General features: G+C 40.4%; 1 protein-coding gene across 3 annotated transcripts in view; it reads right to left on the bottom strand.

Moving 5' to 3' along the window:
- The window catches only part of VAV3 (vav guanine nucleotide exchange factor 3), a 435615-nt gene that overhangs the window by 351772 nt on the left and 63200 nt on the right, over positions 1-20643 (bottom strand). Inside the window, exon 1 of one of the 3 annotated variants that reach the window (XM_061411008.1) lies at positions 3059-3309. The exons of the other annotated variants lie outside the window; for them this stretch is intronic. Coding sequence (XP_061266992.1) covers positions 3059-3118 — 60 coding nt within the window. The 5' untranslated portion in view covers positions 3119-3309. Of the gene's footprint in view, positions 1-3058; positions 3310-20643 lie in introns of those variants that run through there. 3 annotated transcript variants of the gene reach the window in all.

The raw sequence follows: 20643 nt of genomic DNA, 5'->3' as shown, positions 1-20643 counted from the left end.
CCACATGTATCTACTCTAAAGGTACAGGTTCTCTTTTATATCAATAAATCCTGAGAGCGATAATTTGTTACCATGAGGCTGTTTTTTTCCCAATAATTTTTCATCACTTTTCATCCACTGATAACCCTTGCTTTAATTATTCCATTTGGGACAGCAAAATTCTATCTTTCCTTCCACATTTATTGGCTGGTATTCTCACTGAAAAACAAGCTTCCCCTGCCCTTCTCCCTTCCTTTTTTTGAAATCTTTGCTTGTGTAATAATTAATTGCGATCATTATTCTTTTGGATGTTCAGATTGTCCTGAATTTGGCCACTGGGGGTCTCTTCAAACTGGCTTCTGTGACCTTTTGACATGACTCCATTAGTGTTTGTTTTATTATATCAAACTGTCCTAGGCCCACCTCATGTTTTCTCTGCCCAAGTTCTATAATCAGCCACTTCTCCAAACAGTTCCTTTTCAAGTTTTATAGTAAATGGTATTTAGAGAACAAGTCTGAGCATCAGGCTGTTCCCAAATTACATGAGCCAATTACATCAAATGAACCTGTAACTCCACCCTTTGCTTAAGCAATGTATCACCAGCAACAGGAAGAGTTAATCTAAACAAATCCTATCATTTTCTTTGTGGCATGCCTAATAAGCCAACTCTTATCTCACACTGTTAAGAAAGAAAAAACTTGAGTTCACTGAAGACCAGTGAATACAAGAGTTTCTTTATGCTTGGAGATGTTACTGGTCTTCGAAACACTGACAGTCCTTTGTATTTAGCAGCTCAAAACCTCTGCCTTCAGACCTGGTGTATGATGGGCAAAGACAAATACATTTCATTAGTTCGTTTCATAACCATACTTTATGTTTGACCAAAAATTATATAACTTTGCTAAGTTTTTAGTACAAGTGTTAGTCCCTCAGTCATGTTCGACTCTTTGTGACTCCATGGACTCACTGCAGCCCGCCAGGCTCCTACAATCCATGGAATTCACCAGGCAAAAATACTAGAGTGGGTTAGCCATTCCCTTCTCCAGGGGATCTTCCCAACACTGACATCAAACTCAGGTCTCCTGCACTACAGGCAGATTCTTTATCATCTGAAGCCCATAAAAGAGAACTTTAGGGCTTTTCAGAATTTAGGATGAGGACTTTTAAAACCAGAACTAAATAACTCAAGGATTTTTAAAATATTAAATATATCCACGCATGATTATTACAGAAATCAAGGATAGGCAAAAGGTTTCAATAGCGTTTTATCATTTAACACATATTAATGAGGTGCCTTTTATGTACTAGGTATCATAAAACTTCAAAAATGTCCCCCAGTTGGGTACTTATTTATTAAACACATATTAATTGAATGAAATTGCCAAGAACTGAGTATTTTTTAAAAAGCAAGTATGATCCAAACTCTGCCGCCAAAAGAGATCAGGCAGAGCATACAAACAAGGAAACGTGTAGTTACATGACAACATGGCAAATGCTATGAAGAAGTCATTCAGAGGTCCCTCAGGAGTCCTGGCGGAGAAGGTGATGACACCCCACTCCAGTACTCTTGCCTGGAAAATCTCATGGATGGAGGAGCCTGGTGGGCTGTAGTCCATGGGGTTGCAAAGAGTCGGACGCGACTGAGCGACTTCCCTTTCACTTTTCACTTTCATGCATTGGAGAAGGGAATGGCAACCCACTCCAGTGTTCTTGCCTGGAGAATCCCAGGGACAGGGGAGCCTGGTGGGCTGCTGTCTATGGGGTCACACAGAGTCGAACACGACTGAAGTGACTTAGCAGCAGCAGCAGCAGGAGTCCTGGAGTGTCAGAGACAGCTTTCTGGAGTAAGTGATCCACGAGACCCTGCAGGGTGAGTGGGAGTCAGTCACAAAAAAGAAAGGAGTGCTCAGTGTTCAGGGAGGGGAAGGGAACCTGCCAGACTCAGAGTGTGAGGATGTCCAGGTAAACAAACAGGAAGGGGATGAATATGAGATAAGACAAAGAATGGACTGGTGAGGGCAATGGAAGGGGTTCAGAATGGACACAGCTCTCTAGGGAGCAGTGAGAGCAGGGCTGGACAGAGGAGCTGGGACTCACAGAGCAAGCCCAATGGATGCAGGCTTTATCTAGAAGAAACGTTGAGGTTTTACATACGAGAGTGCAATCCTCAGTTATTCTTGAGTGTTTGCTATATACCAAATTCTATGCTAAATGCTTACACCTTCTAATCTTCCACATTAACTCAATCAGGGAAGGTTTTTTTCTTTCATATATACTGAGGCTTAGATGTTTAAACAGGTTTATGCAACTGCATATGCCAAAGTAACACAGTTGTAACTCAAAACCAGACTTTCTGGCTACAGAGCCTATATCCTTAACTGCTATGTTATACTAGCTCCATCGTGTAGTGTGGAGAATTAACTATTTTTGTTTTCTCTTTATTAGGGAGATTGTGTGAGGCAGATGAGATAAGAACAGGACAGTGTCATGTTCACATAAGGAAAAAATCACAGTGATTTGGATTAGAATAGTAGAAGCAGAAAGGGAAACAACTCTAGAATGTAATATGGAAAGGAAATACCTGGTAATTGACTGAATATAGGAGTGGAGTGGAGAGAGTAAAGGAGAAAAGAGTTCAGATTCACAATCATAGCTCCATCCTCGGCACTGCAAAGACAGAGAAGGGATTCACTGAAAATGGTCACTTAGCAAATTAGGGAACAGGAAACAGGTGCCAAGAATTGAGTCAATTAAACTTATTTTCATCTGGAAAGTCCTGGTATGGAGATATTCCACAGCCCCTCTCTCAGGTATATTCTGTGACAAGTGACACATTCTAATGATACAGTCCCTGGTCTTCGGCCGCAATGCTCTCACCCTCTCTTCAGAAACGCATCAACAGCTTACTTATTTACTACAGGTTGAAAAGCACTCGATAAAGATGCAGAAAACCCTCAGAGAGGAAGCTAAGACCAACCATGTCTAAGACACCCTGAAAATCATACATCAGGCCAGAGCTCTCTAGACAGTTTCCTAACCAACAGCTATCACAACAGATGAAGCTAAGTTGCTTTTTACCTTTGTGGCTCTTGTTAGCACTTCAATGCTATTGATACTGATGTTACAGAAAGAAAACATTTAAAGGTCGTGCTGCTAAAATTCACAGTAAAAGGCTTCAAGACTCTCTTCTCCCTCTACTCTTTTTATAAAGTGTATGGTTTCCTTTTCCTCTATGTATGTAGAAACCACTTTGACTCTTCTCAATGATACAAATGCAAACAGGATTGCTTCCCTTTTTCTTATCTGAAAAAATAAGCATGTACTTCTCTAAAACTGTTAGCAATATTGGACTAGTGTTAACTGAGGCTGCGTAACAGGAAAAGCCTCCACAGCTTATTATGAAATAAGTTATTTTGATCTCAACTGAGAAATGGTGTCTTGTGGGAAGGTCAACAATTTCTAACACAGCTTCATAATCACATAGACATGTTGACATATTGTCATTTTCATAGGAACCATCAGTAGCCAGGTCAGCAGATAAAGTAAGACCTTTCCAGGGTCTCATTTCTTTGTGGGACACTCATTATCTCATTTGAAGGAAAGTCTGAATTTGAGCATTTGGCATAAGTTGAATTATGAGTGGTCCTTAACAGGCTGATGGACAGTTCTGAAGACACAAGAGAGACCACAATGAAGCCCATCCACAAATATTAAGGTAAAAGCAGAGTTTTCCTTCTGGGCTGTCTCAGCTTAGACTTAGTCAGGTCTCTGCCTAGTACCCTTGTCATTCTTCCTCCCAACCCCCACCCCCCATTTAGAGAACTGGCAGGCTGGAAGGGAAACCATAATAAATTAAGTTTCTCTCCTACTGGGATTTTCTATTTCTGTCCGTTTTACCATATCCTCTCCTCTCTCCCACTACATCTGTCTTTTAAGATTAGGTCAACTAAATCTTACATCTTCTGGAAATTTTTTTTTAAAGAGAAGAATAATTTTTACTTCTATGAGGACTTTATTTATCCCTTTTGCTCATGAGTCAGTAGGTCCCCACAGAAGGGGCATCATTCCCATTGTTCTTTGAAGACCATACTTACAGATGAGTTCTGAATAATTATTAAGTAATTACACTGCACTTGGCATCAGTTCAGGACTGCACAATATCTTCCATTTTCCTCTTGATCCTATTATTACAGATAAATGAAAACCCTAAAGGACACTCAGGCAGAAGGCCAAAAATGGAGGAGGGCCATTTCACATCTTCAGTTTTGTGTTCAAATCTCTAAACTAAGACTGCCCTATTTTCAGTAAACTAAAAGCCAATTATTTCCGTTTTGATTATATGCCAGGCTGCAATTCATTTTTAGAAAATAAGTTTTTTAATTTCTTAATCACAAATATAGTAATTTAGGAACATTGAAATTTACAGAGTTTTTGTTTTTGTTTTATTTTCTCCATGATGAGGCACTTTAACGGATTATATATAAGTACTGAAATGATTAAGATCATATGTGTAGGGCTAACTTGTAAAAACATGTACATCCTACATATTCTGTAGCATCAGACTCATACCTGTGATAATAACTATCTGGACTACATCTGTTTGCCCAACCAATGATACATGAGAGAAACATTTTTGAGAGCATAGACTACATTTATTTCATCTATGTATCTCCACAGCTTTTTTCTTTCAGTTTTTTAAATTGGACGATAACTGCTTTACAATGTTGTATTGGCTTCTGCCATACATCAGTATGAATTAGTCACAGGTATACATATGTCCCTCTTGAATCCCCCTCTGATCTCCCATCCTATCCCTTCCACCTCATCTCCCACCTCTAGGTTGTCACAGACCTCTGCATTGAGTTCCCTGGGTCACACAGCAAATGCCCACTTGCGATCTGTTTTACATATGGTAATGTATATGTTTCCATGCTATTCTTTCAAATCATTCTACCCTCTCCTTCCCCCACTGTTCTCTATGTCTGCATCTCCACTGCTGCCCTGCAAACAGGTTTATCAGTACTGTCTTGCTAGATTCCATCAGTTCAGTTCAGTCGCTCAGTCGTGTCCGACTCTTTGTGACCCCATGAATCGCAGCACACCAGGCCTCCCTGTCCAACACCAATTCCCGGAGTTCACACAAACTCACGTCCATCAAGTCGGTGATGCCATCCAGCCATCTCATCCTTTGTCGTCCCCTTTTCCCCCTACCCCCAATCCTTCCTAGCAGCAGAGTCTTTTCCAATGAGTCAAGTCTTCGCATGAGGTGGCCAAAGTACTGGAGTTTCAGCTTTAGCATCATTCCTTCCAAAGAACACCCAGGACTGATCTCCTTTAGAATGGACTGGTGGGATCTCCTTGCAGTCCATGGGACTCTCAAGAGTTTTCTCCAACACCACAGTTAAAAAGCATCAATTCTTTGGCACTCAGCTTTCTTCGCAGTCCAACTCTCACATCCATACATGACTACTGGAAAAACCATAGCCTTGACCAGACGGACCTTTGTTGGCAAAGTAATGTCTCTGCTAGATTCCATACACATGCATTAATATACAATATTTGTCTTTCCCTTTCTGACTTACTTCACTCTGTATAATAGGCCCTAGGTTCATCCACCTCATTAGTACTGACTCAAATGCATTCTTTTTTCTAGCTGAGTAATATTTAATTAAATATATGTACGACAGTTTCTGTATCCATTTACCTGTCGATGGACACCTAGGTTACTTCCATATCCTAGTTATTGTAAAAAGTGCTGCAATGAACATTGGGGTACAAGGGTCTCTTTCAATTATGGTTTTCTCAGGGTATATGCCCGGTAGTGGGATTACTGAGTCATATGATATTTCTATCCCTAGTTTTCTAAAGAATCTCCATACTGTTCTCCACAGTGGCTGTATCCATCTACATACTCACCAACAATGTAAGAGGGTTCCCTTTTCTCCACATCCTCTCCAGCATTTACTGCTTATAGGTTTTTTAATGATGGCCATTCTGACTGGTGTGAGGTGATACCTCATTGTAGTTTTGATTTGCACTTCTCTCATAATAATCAATGCTGAGCATCTTTTCACATGTTCATTGGCTATCTCCATGTCTTCTTTGGTCTGTTTAGGTCTTCGGCCCATTTTTTTGATTGGGTTGTTTGTTTTTCTGGTATTGAGCTACATGAACTGCTTGTATATTTTGGAAGTTAATTCTTTGTCAGTTGTTTCATTTGCAATTATTTTCTCCCATTATGAGGGCTGTCTTTTAATCTTGTTTATAGTTTCCTTTGGTGTGCAGAAGCTTTTAACTTTAATTAAGTCCCATTTGTTTACTTTTGTTTTTATTTCCATTACTCTAAGAGGTCCCCACTTTCATAATGGACATATTTCTTAATAAATTGATGAATGTATGATGATGCAATTTTATCTGCATAAAATAATAAACAATCATCATTCCTTGGTAACCAATGAACTCATATGGAAATTTACATTAAATTGTCACCATATCCTCTTACTTATGTTAATATATCAATGTCTTCATTATTAAATTACCTCAAAAGTCCTTTTAGAAGTTGGTGATTTTAATAAATATAAATCAAATAAAGACTTTAAATTAGTAAGCAGTTATGTTCATAAGCATCATCTGGTTTGCCAGCCCAGATGATGGTGTGTATTCAGGGGTGGTCTGCTAACTAGTTTTCAGGGTCCCTGGCCAGCTGTCACCATCACACACACACACAAGCCCTCTGCTGCTTTCAACAGCTTGTCTTCATCAGAAGAGGCACTGTATCCCTCTCCTTTGGCAGGAACTTAGACTTTTAGTTTCAAAGGCTTACTGTCAACCCTAGCATTAGTCTTTGTACCCAGAAACAAAAAGGTTAATAAACAACATCTTTAATCCTCCTTGTGTGTTTCTAGTCTTTGCACTAGAAAATCACGGCCGGGATGTGCAGAGGTCAAAATTAGCCTATTTTACTATTGTCCATTAACCTGCTAACGAAAGCAGTACATGCTACTGCCTCTAAAGAGAACCCCCAATCACATTTTCACCTGGAACACATCTAGCCTGAAGCACACAAAGAATGGCCCAGTCTGCATTCCAGAGAAGCCTGTCTTGCAAGGTTCCTTATTATGAGTACAGAAAAATAGGCATTTCCTTCTGCACAGGCGATTAAGAGACAGTAGCTGTAAGTCAGGATTTTGGTGGGAGCAGTCATAGCGGAAGCAGCAGGGATAGCAGTACCATTAGAATGGAAGTTGTGGTTGTGGTGCAAGTAGCAGTGGCAACGGAATCAGCTGAACAGCCAAGAAAGCCACGCCCTGTGAAGCGGGAAGTGAGAGCCACTGCGACTGGGTTACCCCAGAAGGCTGGCAGCCGAGGTGGGTGCTCAATGAAATCAACATTCGTGAATGAGGGAAAGTCTTGGGGTGACACAAATTAGCACTGCGTTTAGAGATGAGCCTTGAGAATGCATGCATCCAAGAGAATGGGAACACAGTTTAGTGTGGGTCTGATCAAAAACAAAAAGCTGTATGCCAACAGAAACAAGGACATCTAACTGCAAGCACCACCCCGTACAGCCAACCACCTGGATGCAACCACAGAGCACTCCACACTTCACCCAAGCACGACTGATAAGTCCCCACGGAGCCCCCAGCTCTCCACTCGCTCCCTGGCATGGCCAAAGCAGGACTGAGTAGCCGGAGATGCAACAGGGAAGGAAAGAGTGGAAGGGCGAGTGAGCCTACATCTCTCCCTCCTCACTCACTCTACCCTGGACTCTTTGCACTGGGTACTGTTATAATTGCGATTTACAGATGCGGCAACTGAGGCTCAGGGAGTGAAATAATTGGCTCTACGTCCCATGGTCAGTAAGTCGGAGAGCAGATTTCGCAGCCAGGTTGTGGCTCCAAAGACCATGCCTCTAACAGCTATGACCTTCTGTCTCCTACATAGCAGACTGTGTCCCAAGTCAGGGAACTGGGAGCCACGGCTCCAGCTCTCCAAGAGAAGACAGTCCTGTGAAGCAGAGAAACATGCACAAAAAGCGTACTGCAACCCTCGAGTAGTTAAGAAGTCCAGAGGCAAGCACTGGCTTAGTAAGAGCACAAGGGAAGTGCTCCATTCCATGAAGGGGGCAAGCTGAGATTCATTCCTCCAAGGAAGTAGCAGAATTGAGTGTCAGAGAAGGAAAACAATGTCATGAGAAATGGTATGGTTAGAAGCAAAGGCCTGGCCTCTTGGAGGAATGCATAAAAATCACATGGCCTCCACAGCGAGTACAAGCAAGAGAGCACTAGGGATGAATGAGACTTGGAAAGTCGGTACAGACCAGATCCCAGCTGGATCTTGGAACTCATTTCTCCAAAAGAACATGGCAATGCCTCATAATAATGTATGTAACTCTACAGTGAGTAAAACTATATGTCCCAGATGTAGCACAAAGCACATCCATGAAGAATCTTAGTTAATACACAGCAAGGGGCTTCCCAGGTAGTACAGTGCTAAGAACCCACCTGCCAATGCAGGAGATGCAAGAAACTCAGGTTCAATCCCTGGGTCAGGAAGATCCCTTGGAGAAGGTGAGCCACTCCAGTATTCTTGCCTAGGAAATTTCATGGGCAGAGGAATCTGGCAGGCTACAGTCCACAGGGTCACAAAGAGTCAGACAAGACTGAGCATGAATACGTGCATATAGTCCTACAAGGTAAACACTGTATTCCATTCTATCCATAAGAAATTGAGACAAAATAATCTAAGATCCTGGCAGCTAACAAGTAACAGAACCAGATCCGAGCACCGTCAGGACTCTTCCCTGCCACACAGTGTGGCCTCCGTATTGCTTGTGTTGTGAGGCTCTACAGCAAGGTGAGGACCTGACTACAGGCCCCTAGACAGGAGAAAGAAATGACAACCTGCTGGGAGCGAGCTCCGCCCGTGGCAACGGTCATGAGGAAGGAGGCTTGGCATACACAAAGGCAGGATCGAGCCTCAGGAGTTCCCCTGGAAATTCTTGAGCATCTACCCCCCAAACCAGAGTCTGCCTACTTTCTGCTTTGTGCTTTCACCTACATCTCTGACTTTACGGGGGGCTGGTCCCCCACTACCTCTCTCTGAAACAAGAGTTAGCTTACAGCTCCAGTTAATAATTTCTGGGTGTGACAATGTTTCAACCTACAAACTCCTTTGGAAATCCTCTAGCCTGCCTGAATAGGTTTTTCCGGCCACATGTGATTGCTCAGAGCCTCCCAACTGTGAGAGGCATGAGATGTTCTAAACTGTCTAAATACAGATTCCTTTGAGCAGTTAAAAGATTGATTAGAAATTGTATTGGTAAAGGGTTTTTCACTTGTTGGGCCAATGTTTGCTGCTAAGTCTCCATATCCCTTACCTGCTGTGTCCCTGGCAGTGTATTGATTAATATAATTGGTGTAAATAGTAGCTTTAATGTTTGTAACCTGGGACCCTTGAGTTAATTCTTTTTCTTGTTATAGCCCACCACACCTTTGCTCTGTAGGAATGCAACTTTATCTAATGCTTTTGGAGGGTGGCGCTTGACTTATCACCTTTAGAGAAAAATAAGTTTTCTGAAGAAAAGGTCTTAAAATGTTAACAGGCCTCCGGGCCAGAAGATGATGCAAATCACCTAAACTTTTGCATATGATAAGTTTGCAGGAAGAAAGCCTGGCTTACTGCATGACTCTACCCCTTCCCCCATTATCCTCTATGCATAACTTAAGGTATAAAAACTACTTTGGAAAATAAAGTGTGGGCCTTATTCACCGAAACTTGGTCTCCCCATGTCGTTCTTTCTCTCACCTTCTGGCTGAATTATTCAGCCTCTTTTCTCCACTGAATTTCCTCACTGAGCTATCCTTATTTCAGCCTCTTTTCTTCACTGAATTTTCCTACTGAGCTATCCTTATTCTATTACTCTTTATATCCTTAATTAAAGTTTAATTAAGCAGTTGTTTCCTGATCCTCGCCGATGCCGTCCCCGCTTCGAATTCCCTGGATCCACCGGGGCTGGACCCCGGCAACAACCTACTCCAGTGTTCTTGCCTGGGAAATCCCATGGACAGAGGAGCCTAGTGAGCTACAGTCCATGGGGTTGCAAGAGTTGGACATGACTTAGCGACTAAACCATCACCACCACAGGCCCCTACAACTTAAGCAGACTTGGGACTGCCCCAAATAAAGCCTAGGATGACATTACTCCACAGGAGAGTATTATAGTCACTTCAACTGTTGGACTTCCTTTATCCTCCTTTGCCCCAAAAGTTTTAAGAAATCTAAGAGGAAGACTGAGTTGGGTTCTGCACAGTGGATGATTCTGAAGATGGGCTCTGTACAGTGGATGATTTCCAAAAATGCGTTTGTCTTCCTACAAATCTCATTCATCTCAGCTTCTGTAGTCTTGTACTTTCTCCCAACTCTGCCCATGCTGGACATTCTGTCACACTGTTCCCTAGAGTTCACATCCCCCTAATACGCATCCCAGACATCACACTTTTGTATCAGCCACTGACTGCACTGCACCAGTATTCAGTATAAACTAAAATTTAAAAAAAACAAACAAACAAAAACATACCTATTCTTGGGGAAAACTTTTAAAAAAATGAGAATTTTAAAAATACAACAAAAATGTACCTGAAAGCATTACATTAATAAAAGTACTACCAGCTATATTTTTTCAAAAGCAAGAAAATAAGCTCAAGTTACCTTCCTTAAATACAATCTATTAAGTTAAAAAAGAAACAGATAGCATATTTGTGATTTCCGCCCCCGCCTTGGCTGTGACCAGGGATTGAACTTGGGCCATGGCAATGAAACTGCCAAATTCTAACCACTAGACCAACAGGGAACTCCTGTTAGTGCTTTTTCCTGTGCAAAAAAACTTTCCCTGCAGGAGCACCCACAATGCAAGGCTGTGGACCAAATCCACACTTGGTCGATGTCAGAGCAGCAGCCTGGGGCCCCGCCTGCCCTTCAGTGTGGGGCGCTACAAGCCCAGCCCGTGAGCAGCAGTCACAGTGCCTGCCAGGTAACACAGTTCAGGAAAGCTGTGGGAAGCTGATTTCTAACTGATCACTTCAATCACGGGCTGAATTTAGTACAGCTGACCCTTGAACAACACAGGTTTGAAGCACATGTGTCCACTTATACAGGGATTTTTTTTTTTTTTTTCCTAATAGTAAAAACTACAGTACTACATCATAAATGGCTGGTTGAACCTGAGGGTGGGGAGGAACCCCAGACCCAGAGGAATACCCGAAGATAACAAGGAAACTCCCGTAAGGAGGAACCTTGGATAAACAGAGCTGAATAGAAGTCACATATGTATTTTGACTGCAGGGAGGGTCAGCATCCCAATCCCTGAATTGTTCAACAGCCAACTGAACACTTTTTTGACTATACTGACCTACCAAGTGAAAGTTGTTAAAAGAGAAATATCAAGTACACTCTTACAAATTTAGTTTGAAATGTTCTTCCAATGCCACAATGCTGTTGTTCAGTCCCTAAGTTGTGTCCAACTCTTTGCAACCCAATGGACTGCGGCACACCAGGCTTCCCTGTTCATCACTATCTCCTGGAGTTTGCTCAAACTCTTGTCCATTGAGTCAGTGATGCCATCCAACCATCTCATTCTCTGTTGCTTCATTCTCCTCCTGCCCTCAATCTCTCCCAGCATCAAGGTCTTTTCCAATGAGTCTGCTCTTCATAACAGATAGCCAAAATATTGGAACTTCAGCATCAGTCCTTCCAGTGATTATTCAGTGTTTCCTTTAGGATTGACTGGTTTGATCTCCTTGCAGTCCAAGGGACTCTCAAGAGTCTTCTCCAGCACCACAATTTGAAAGGATCAATTCTTCAGCACTCAGCCTTTTTTACAGGCCACCTCTCACAATCATACATGACTACTGGAAAAACCATAGCTTTGACTAGATGGGCCTTTGTTGGCAAACTAATGTCTGTGTTTCTATGTTTGTCAGGGCTTTCCTTCCAAGAAGCAATCATCTAATTTCATGGCTGCAGTCACCATCCACAGTGATTCTGGAGCCCAAGAAGAGAAAATCTGTCACTGCTTCTACTTTTTCCCCTTCTATTTGCCATGAAGTGATGGGACTGCATGCCATTATCTTAGTTTTTTGAATGTTGAATATTAAGCCAGGTTTTTCACTTTCCTCTTTCACCCACATCAAGAGGCTCTTTAGTTCCTCTGCCAATACAGTGGTATCATCTGCATATCTCCCAGGAATCTTGACTCCAGCTTGTGACTCACTGCCACAATAAGTGCCTCCCAAATCCCCATATTTGAATATCCAAACTACATCCGTCATTTTGCTTTTCACACGGAAAATTATTTTTAATATTTTACCAGGCTCAAGTCTCAATTTTCATTTCAAAACCTTTGCTGTTCACATGAAGCTGGGGGCACGAGATACTCCAAGGCACACACCACCCATAGCTTAGATACTCAACTTTCTGATGTCCCATGATCCCCACTTTTCTTGACCTCCTTATCAGAATGATAAACATTTTAATTTTTCCAGCATATTTTTAATTTTTTTCAGTTCATTTTCTACTTTGTCCTTTCTCTGTGTTAACAACAAAGTGGGAAAGCAATATTGTTAAATTTGAAACAATTACTAATTTTATAAAATACCAGATTATCTGGGTTCTAGTCAGTCCATTAACTTCAAAATTTTCAGAGGCTTTTTTTGCTCAAATATCTTTAGGAGTATATTTAAGAACTCTGCTAATTTCTGTACATAAAGTACATATAATTTCTGTATATAAAATATAATGACTAATGGCCACTTTATAATTTTGTGTGTTATTCACCCAATCATGTCTGACTCTGCAGCCCCATGGACTTTAGCCCACTAGGCTCCTCAGTCCATGGAATTCTCCAGACAAAAATACTGGATTGGGTAGACATTCCCTTTTGCATGGGATCTTCTTGACCCAGAGATTGAACGCAGGTCTCCTGAATTACAGGCAGATTCTTTACTGTCTGAGCCACCAGGGAAGCCCGTATAATCCTAGCAACATTATTATACCTACTGGCATAATTAAGTAACATGGAAAACACTGTTATTAACCATATAGTGTCATACTTTGTTGAAATTAGACATCTATAGTGCAACTAAAAATGAAGGGTGACACATTTCCCCAAGTAATTTCAACTTCAGAAAAGAGGCATTTTCTCTAAAATTAACCCCCAAAATGTTTAAACTGCCATTCAGATCAGCAGCTTATTTAGCTCTAGACTGCTGCAGTCCATGGTGTCGCAAAGAGTCGGACACGACTGAGCAACTTCCCTGTCACTTTTCACTTTCATGCATTGGAGAAGGAAATGGCAACCCACTCCAGTGTTCTTGCCTGGAGAATCCCAGGGACGGGGGAGCCTGGTGGGCTGCCGTCTATGGGGTCACACAGAGTCGGACACGACTGAAGCGACTTAGCAGCAGTAGCAGCAGCAAGCAACCTACTCCCCTTCCTCCTTCCCTCACTCCAGAGGATAACAGCACTTTCATTTTTCTGAGTGTCTTTCAGCAGGCTTCTTCTGCACACTGAACAGCTTGGAATAAATCTGAATAACTGAATAACCTTGAAACAAAATTATTCTCATATAGATCACTGGGTTGTTTTGTTTTGTTTTTTGCCTAATTACATTCTATTTCTGCCCACATTTCTAACCTAATTGTTCTTCTATGTACACCCACACCCCTTCTAATTTAGCATCATCCCCAAATTCTCTGTGTCACTTTGAATTTTATTACCCGACAGAGAGACGTCTTTATGCTCCAGATTTTGGCTCGTCCCATGATTTCACAATAATTTTTTATTAAAATAAAGTTATAGCTTTTCTAAGTTAAATAAGAATACATAGACTCTGCACTAAAATCATGATATTATCAAGAACTGAATTACAGGTCAGATCAAATCTGACCTATATATGTTATCTGTATGTTTACACACATGCATGCACATATGTGATTTTTTTTCCAATAAGTAGCACTGCTTCAATATAGTATTTCATTCTGGAAATATTAACCAAGCAGAAATACATCTTAATTAGGTGCAGAAAATGTTCCTTGGTCTTTCCTTTTTCCCACTTTTTTCTTAGCCTCCCAGTAAACTCTATTATCTCTAAATCCAAGAGATTTGTGCTCTGTTTAGAAAACCTGTTACAACCAATCACCAGCACTTCTCACCACACCTTTCTTGAACTCCATATCAAATTAACAGTGTTTTATTACCAAGGTCAATACAAAAATCTAAAAGGAAAAAAATTAATGGATGTGTTAATCCAGTTGTTAATTCCCACAGTTGGATACCTTTAGTCTTCTTTGAGTCAAATCTCCCAGTGAACTTAACTTTTGCAAACTCAAATCTGCGCCCAATTTAGCCTTTTTTCTACCAAAGATTTAAAAATACTTTCAGGTCACACAATTTACACAGACTGTACTACATCATTCTAGAATTGTCTTCTAAGTAAACGTTCATAGGTTTTCTTCAGCGTCAGTTACCCACTGCCACCCTAATCCTAAAAGGAAGTTGTAGATTGGGTGTTTTGTTTTGTTTTGTTTTAATATAACACCAACTGAAATGCTATTGTATGATTTTTGAACAGTTATTTGTAAATGTAGTTCCTCCTACCTAAAATGGGATTTCCATAAAGGACCACTGTCCTGATTTACTATGGATAATCTTTAAGCCCTATTGTCCTGCTTTAATTATTGACCATGTTATTATCATTTAAAAAAAGTTGTTTGTACAATAAATTACATCATCATTTTTCTTCCTCTTCCTAGAACATCCCTCACTCTTTACAATACCACACTCATATGTTAAGGCTTCCCTGGCAACTCCAGGTAGAGCTGATCATTCTCTCCTCTTGTTATATCACTTTAATCATATATCTTTCATAAAATGTACCATATTGTATAGTAAGAAGACCTTTTTATTCATTATTATTTCCCAAACATAGACTAACACAACACACACACACACATATACTTACACAGGACTGCACACATTCACTCATACACACCATACACACTGTATACAAAGGGTAATAATACTGGATACCAAAAGGAATAAGAACTAGGAACAAAAGACCTGGGTGTAAATCCTAGCCCTGTCATCAAGAATTACGTGATTGTGTGGACTTCACATATTTATCATTATTAAGCAATCACTTAACCCATATGAGTCTTGGTTTCTCCATTTATAAAATGGGGATAATCATACTTCCCTATAGGTCTGCTGTATAAGGTGAGATAATCTATGAGAAATCAAAGTTCATTAATTCATTTCATCTATGAAGCACCAACTGAGTGCCCATTAAGTGAGAGGCATCATCAAGGACAGGCTGATGCCAAAGACACAGGCTGATATAAGGATAGATGCCAAAATAGAAGAGAATATAGACAAGCCCCTTCTCCCAGGGAGTTCATAGTTCAGGGACTAGCACTTAACCCTAAGGAATTATAGAAATGTAAGCATCATTACTATTCTCTTTACCTTCCTGTAAACTCTATCTATACATATATAAAGAATGAAATAAAGGCACTGAATATGGATTCATTAAAAATTATAAGGATCCCATGAGATTCTTTTCTGAGTGATTATTTTTTCCTTGAATTTCTGCAAATCAAGTATTAGGCTTTTCATTTGATACTCAAGCTCTTGAGTTTACAGAAGACAAAGATAATCTTTTCTTGGCCTAGTCTTTCCCCATTTTGTTTTTCCAGATTTATTAAGATATAATTGACATAACTTATTTAAGTTTAAAAAAAAAAAAAAAACTTGGTCAAGTTGCTAAAAGCTCTAGCATCACCTTGCGAATAATACTTATCAGTCAGATGTTCATACTGTCAGTTATCCTATCATGGAACATTTTCATTTTTAGCACTATAATTTATTTTAGAACTTACTTCATCTGCAAGATTCTATAAAAATTTTAAATAATTTTTCTATTAATATTTTACTAGACTAAATTTTAAATGTTTGCTTTTTAAAATTTGACTTTTATATGTCTAGAAGAACACTTTTCCCAGGAGTACTCATCTCCAACTTTATAATAAAAACCAAAGGATAAAAGTTTGCTTAACAGTAATCTCTTTCTGCAGAACCCATGTGTTCTTCTGAGCAAGGTTATCTGGAACATCTTTATTAAAAACATCAAAGGCCAAATATGGCATTCTTCTTATTCACCATATTCACCTTTTTCCCTAAGTAGGTGTCGGTCTTCATTATATCCCCCAACAAGATCACAAAATGACAAAGTTCCCACATGAGGTAAATGTCAAGACTGCCTCCTGCAAAAACAGCACATCACAATTTACCAAGAACACACATCAGGTCCTATACAGGAAGTCTCCAGCCCCAGGAAAGGAAGGAGCAGCAAAGCCAGGCGACACACAGGTGGAACGCCTGCTGACTCAGCCCTGCAGCACTGCTCACGTGAAGAGCCAAACTATTTTCCGTAACTGATCAGATATGGACGTTCCTTAACATTTTAGGCAGAAATAGTCACTAGAGCCGACACTCCAAATAATAGTATATTAAACGTCTGTTCCTTTAAAGAAAATTTGACACAGAGATAATTCGGAAGAAAAATCCCATTCAGTAGTTCCTACTGCAGAGTGAATTTGAAAATTATAAAAATGTAATGTGTAGAACTTAAAGAAAAAAAGAAAAACTAGAAGGAGAAAAAAACAAATTTAAACAGGCACCAATTTATTAAGTAAAACGTCCTTTTATGATAGTTTTTTTTTTTTTTTTCCTGGCTGCAGAAAATTTCAGCATAAGTTCTCAGACATCCTAACTAATACAAGCTTAAATCTCATTATAAGCAAATTGTTACAAATCTCATCAAGTAAGAAATTTTATTATAATGAAATTAAGTGTTTAGAATAACAAAGTGATTCCTAGAGCTTGTCAGGCAGCCCACAAGAAAAGAGGAAGGGGAAAAAGAAAAAGACAGGGGAGGGAGAAGATGGGGAAATCTGGTTGCATTATTATTTATATAATTAAAAATTAAGGACAATAAATGCTTCCCTATTAACTGTACATTTTTAAAATGACAGATGTCAAATACTACATGGTTTTACCAGCAAACTACATAATAGTGATGATAGACATCTTTAATTTCAAACAATTCACTCATAATTTAACACAGTAATCAAATGTACCTTCTCAAAAATCTCCTCTCAATGTAAGATAACTCATATTCCTGGTGTTCTAGTTGCCTAAGCTGCCCAGTCCACTACACAAGACAGTTATATTTGTTCCAATACAGAAGATTTCATTTACATTATTTTAATGTATTTACCACTGATTCAAGTGCCTTTCCCCCTCCATAGCCCAAACCTCCCATAAAGCTACCACCAACCCAAATGCCTAGGGGTTGGGGTGGGGGGGGGGGTGCGGAATCAAGAGAAAGGGACTGAGTTGACCCAGTCAGTTTGAAACATGTAGGAAAAAAAAAGAGCTATGGAGAGGCAGGGGAAGCAGGTACTTGAACACAGGTCCAGAGTGACTGTAAGAACTTAAGGCTTCAAGATTTCAGAGACTTAGACCCTTCAGTTTTACCCTCAGGATGCAAGCTGGGAGCTAAAGCCAAACTGATTTCCTCAAAAGCAAAGAAGACCACAGCTAACATCTGCTTTCTACCTATACTATCTGTACCTATAAAGGTATTTAATTCACATGGCTTATCATCTATCATTGTAAAAATAACACAGGAATAATATGAGTAGAACTAACATTTACACAGGTCTATGTGCCAGGCACTACTCTAAGCATCAGTGTGTGTACACACACACACACACACACACACACTCATTCAATCCTCCCATCAATCCTTTGGGTTAACTACCTCCATTTTACAGATGAAGAAACAGAGGCAGATAAAGGTTAAACTCTTGTCCAAGACTGACACACAGAGAATAAGTAGAGAGCAAGGGTTCAAAGGTAGGCACCATGGCTTCAAAATCACTACTCATAACTACATTATCCTAACAGCACAGGAAGGAAAGCTTCAGGTGCTCGCCTACTTCACTGACTGCTGTATACTTCTAAAAGATCATAAAAGAGTAACATTATTTACATTTCATTAAATAGTAATCTCATTGATTATGTGTCCTATTTGCTCAAAAATGAATTACATAAGACTTTTGCACAACTGTTAAATTTTATATCTGATAAATATGAATCACATGGAAATATACAAACAACTATCATTATAGTGCATATGAAGCTCACAGCAATTTACCCACAAAGTGATTCAGCAGAGAAGTGCTATTGCATAGAGAGATGAGTAGTGAGGTAACATTGGAAATGCCAGGCATTTGCTCCAGTGGGGATCCATCTCACCTGGGACTCCAGACAGGAAGTGGGTCTCCCTGCTAGAGCAGGGGCCTCACACTCCCCCATGGCCACAGCTCACCAAGACTCTGACTCCACCTGGACAGCACAGGCATATAATGTTCAGGTCAGAGAGCCAGGGAACTGCAAACTCACACAGCCGTTTCTACAAACTCTTAGAAGGCAACCTGCATTTGGCAGAATGTACCGGATATAAATCAAGTATTAAAAAGAAATCAATTGCTAAAGCTCTCTCTCCACTTAGAGACTTAGACTTCATTTGAAGAGGTCCTTAAGAACTGGCTTTTGGAAAAAGACAAGCATGCAGAGTGCCCCCATCCCTTTCTCCATTCAAAAACTATGCTTCTTCCAATATCATCAAGATTACCACTGTCTTCACTCATCAAATTAACTGCACAGCAGCCCATATTACCAATTTTATGTCTGATACACTGGATATAGTCTATTTAGTGTACTGCATTGCTTTTATTGTTCAGTGTTAATCAATGAAAAAGACGTTTATAAACTTTAAGCTATCTGCTCACAAATTTGCTCCCACATAATCTTTATCTACTATAAAGTCCTTTAGTTCCTTAAGTATAAAATCTCCTACCACAGAGAAACCTGTGAACCCCAGCCTAACATTCTAGAATGGAGGAGGAGGTATTGGGGGCATGAGCTTCTATTTGGTGTCTATAATCTTATCTTTAAAAAGGCTGGTATTCAGTTATTAGTCAGGGATACAATCTCTAAAAACCTGTGTTTATAAGAATGTCAGATTCTATGTATAACATGTTTCCAGATCTATTGTATAACCCACTGTTTGTATTAAGTATTAGAGAGGGACTCGGACGCATTTGCAATGTAGTCGACCATTTAGGCCATATGGGACGAAAGAATGTCATTTTCAAGTTTGACTCTTAACACTGATCAGATCCTCAAAAGGCCCCTCCCCAGAAACAGACAGGAAGAGAGATTCACTCTGTTCAAGTGCTTGGCACTCAACAAATATAGAGGGAGAAAAACAGCCTGACCCAAAGAAATCTAAAACCTGTAGTAAAGTTTAAGCCAGTACACAAAGGGCCATAACACAAGGAACAGGAAGCAGCTGTGACAACTGCCCCAAAGTGCTAAAGACCCAAAGCCACCACAGAAGTACTGAGAGCTCTCATAGCAGGGCCTGGGGCTGTTTGTGCATCTCTGTTGCCTAGAGAGACACAGTGATAAATATATGTTTAATGTGCTCAATTAATAAATCCCTTTGAATATTTCACCAACAACATAAGGAAATGGGACTGTGTCTTAAAAGATCAGATCTTCTTTGCACGGGAAGCCCTATGAACTGGAAAAGCAGAGAAAGGGTGAAGGCAAAGCAGAGAAACGAGAAGGCGAGGCGAATGTGAGAAGAAAGAGGGAGGGGGTAGCAGCAATGTGGACAACGGATGGCAGGAGGCGCGTGGAAAACTGAGAAAGCTGAGGAAAGGCAGGAGGTGCAGCAGGCAGGGGCTGCCGCCACACTAATGAAGATCCCACAGCCCCAGCTACGTCTGGAGGCCTTTATCCTATGGGACAGCGAGTCACATCATTTGACCCTGTGCCCCACATCATGTGCACACATCCTGCTTATTGCACAACAGCTCAGTAAGTGCAGATCATGATGGTTCTTCAGAACTGCTTATCTAAGCTCTCCTGGTGGTACTTCTAGCGTTCAGAATTACACACTTCCCACACTGATGCTGTGAGAATCAGTCCTCTCTATTACGAAATGAAGGTGACAGAAGACATTTTCAATAATTATACTACAGCCCTTCCTTGCGAGAATTGTCCCCAAGCATTTTCCCACACTGGTCAATAAAATCCGAAGTCTCAGAATCACTATTTTTTTAAAAATGCCACATTTTAGATTTTTTTCACTAAAAAGAAAAAAAAAAAGTTAAAAATATGAGTAAATAAGCCCTTACCTAACTTGGAATCTATTAAGTATTATGTGTTTCTTTTTTAATTTTTATTTATTTTTATTTTTGGCTGTGTTGCGTCTTTGTTTCTGTATGGGCTTTTCTCTAGCTGCGGTGAGTAGAGGCTACTCTCCAGTGGCAGTGCACAGGTTACTAACTGCAGATCCTTCTCTTGTTGCGAGGCATGGGCTCTCGGGCATGTGGGCTCAGGACTTGCGACTCCCTGGCTCTAGAGCACAGGCTCAGCAGTTGTGGTGCACGGGCTTACTGCTCCACGTTGTGTGGGATCTTCCTGGACCAGGGATCAAACCTATGTCTCTCTCCTGCATTGGCAGGCAG

The sequence above is a fragment of the Bos javanicus genome, chromosome 3, assembly GCF_032452875.1.
Source record: "Bos javanicus breed banteng chromosome 3, ARS-OSU_banteng_1.0, whole genome shotgun sequence".
Classification (NCBI taxonomy): domain Eukaryota; kingdom Metazoa; phylum Chordata; class Mammalia; order Artiodactyla; family Bovidae; genus Bos; species Bos javanicus.
The sequence above is the reverse complement of the archived record's forward strand: the minus strand, read 5'-3'. Positions and strand labels throughout refer to the sequence as shown.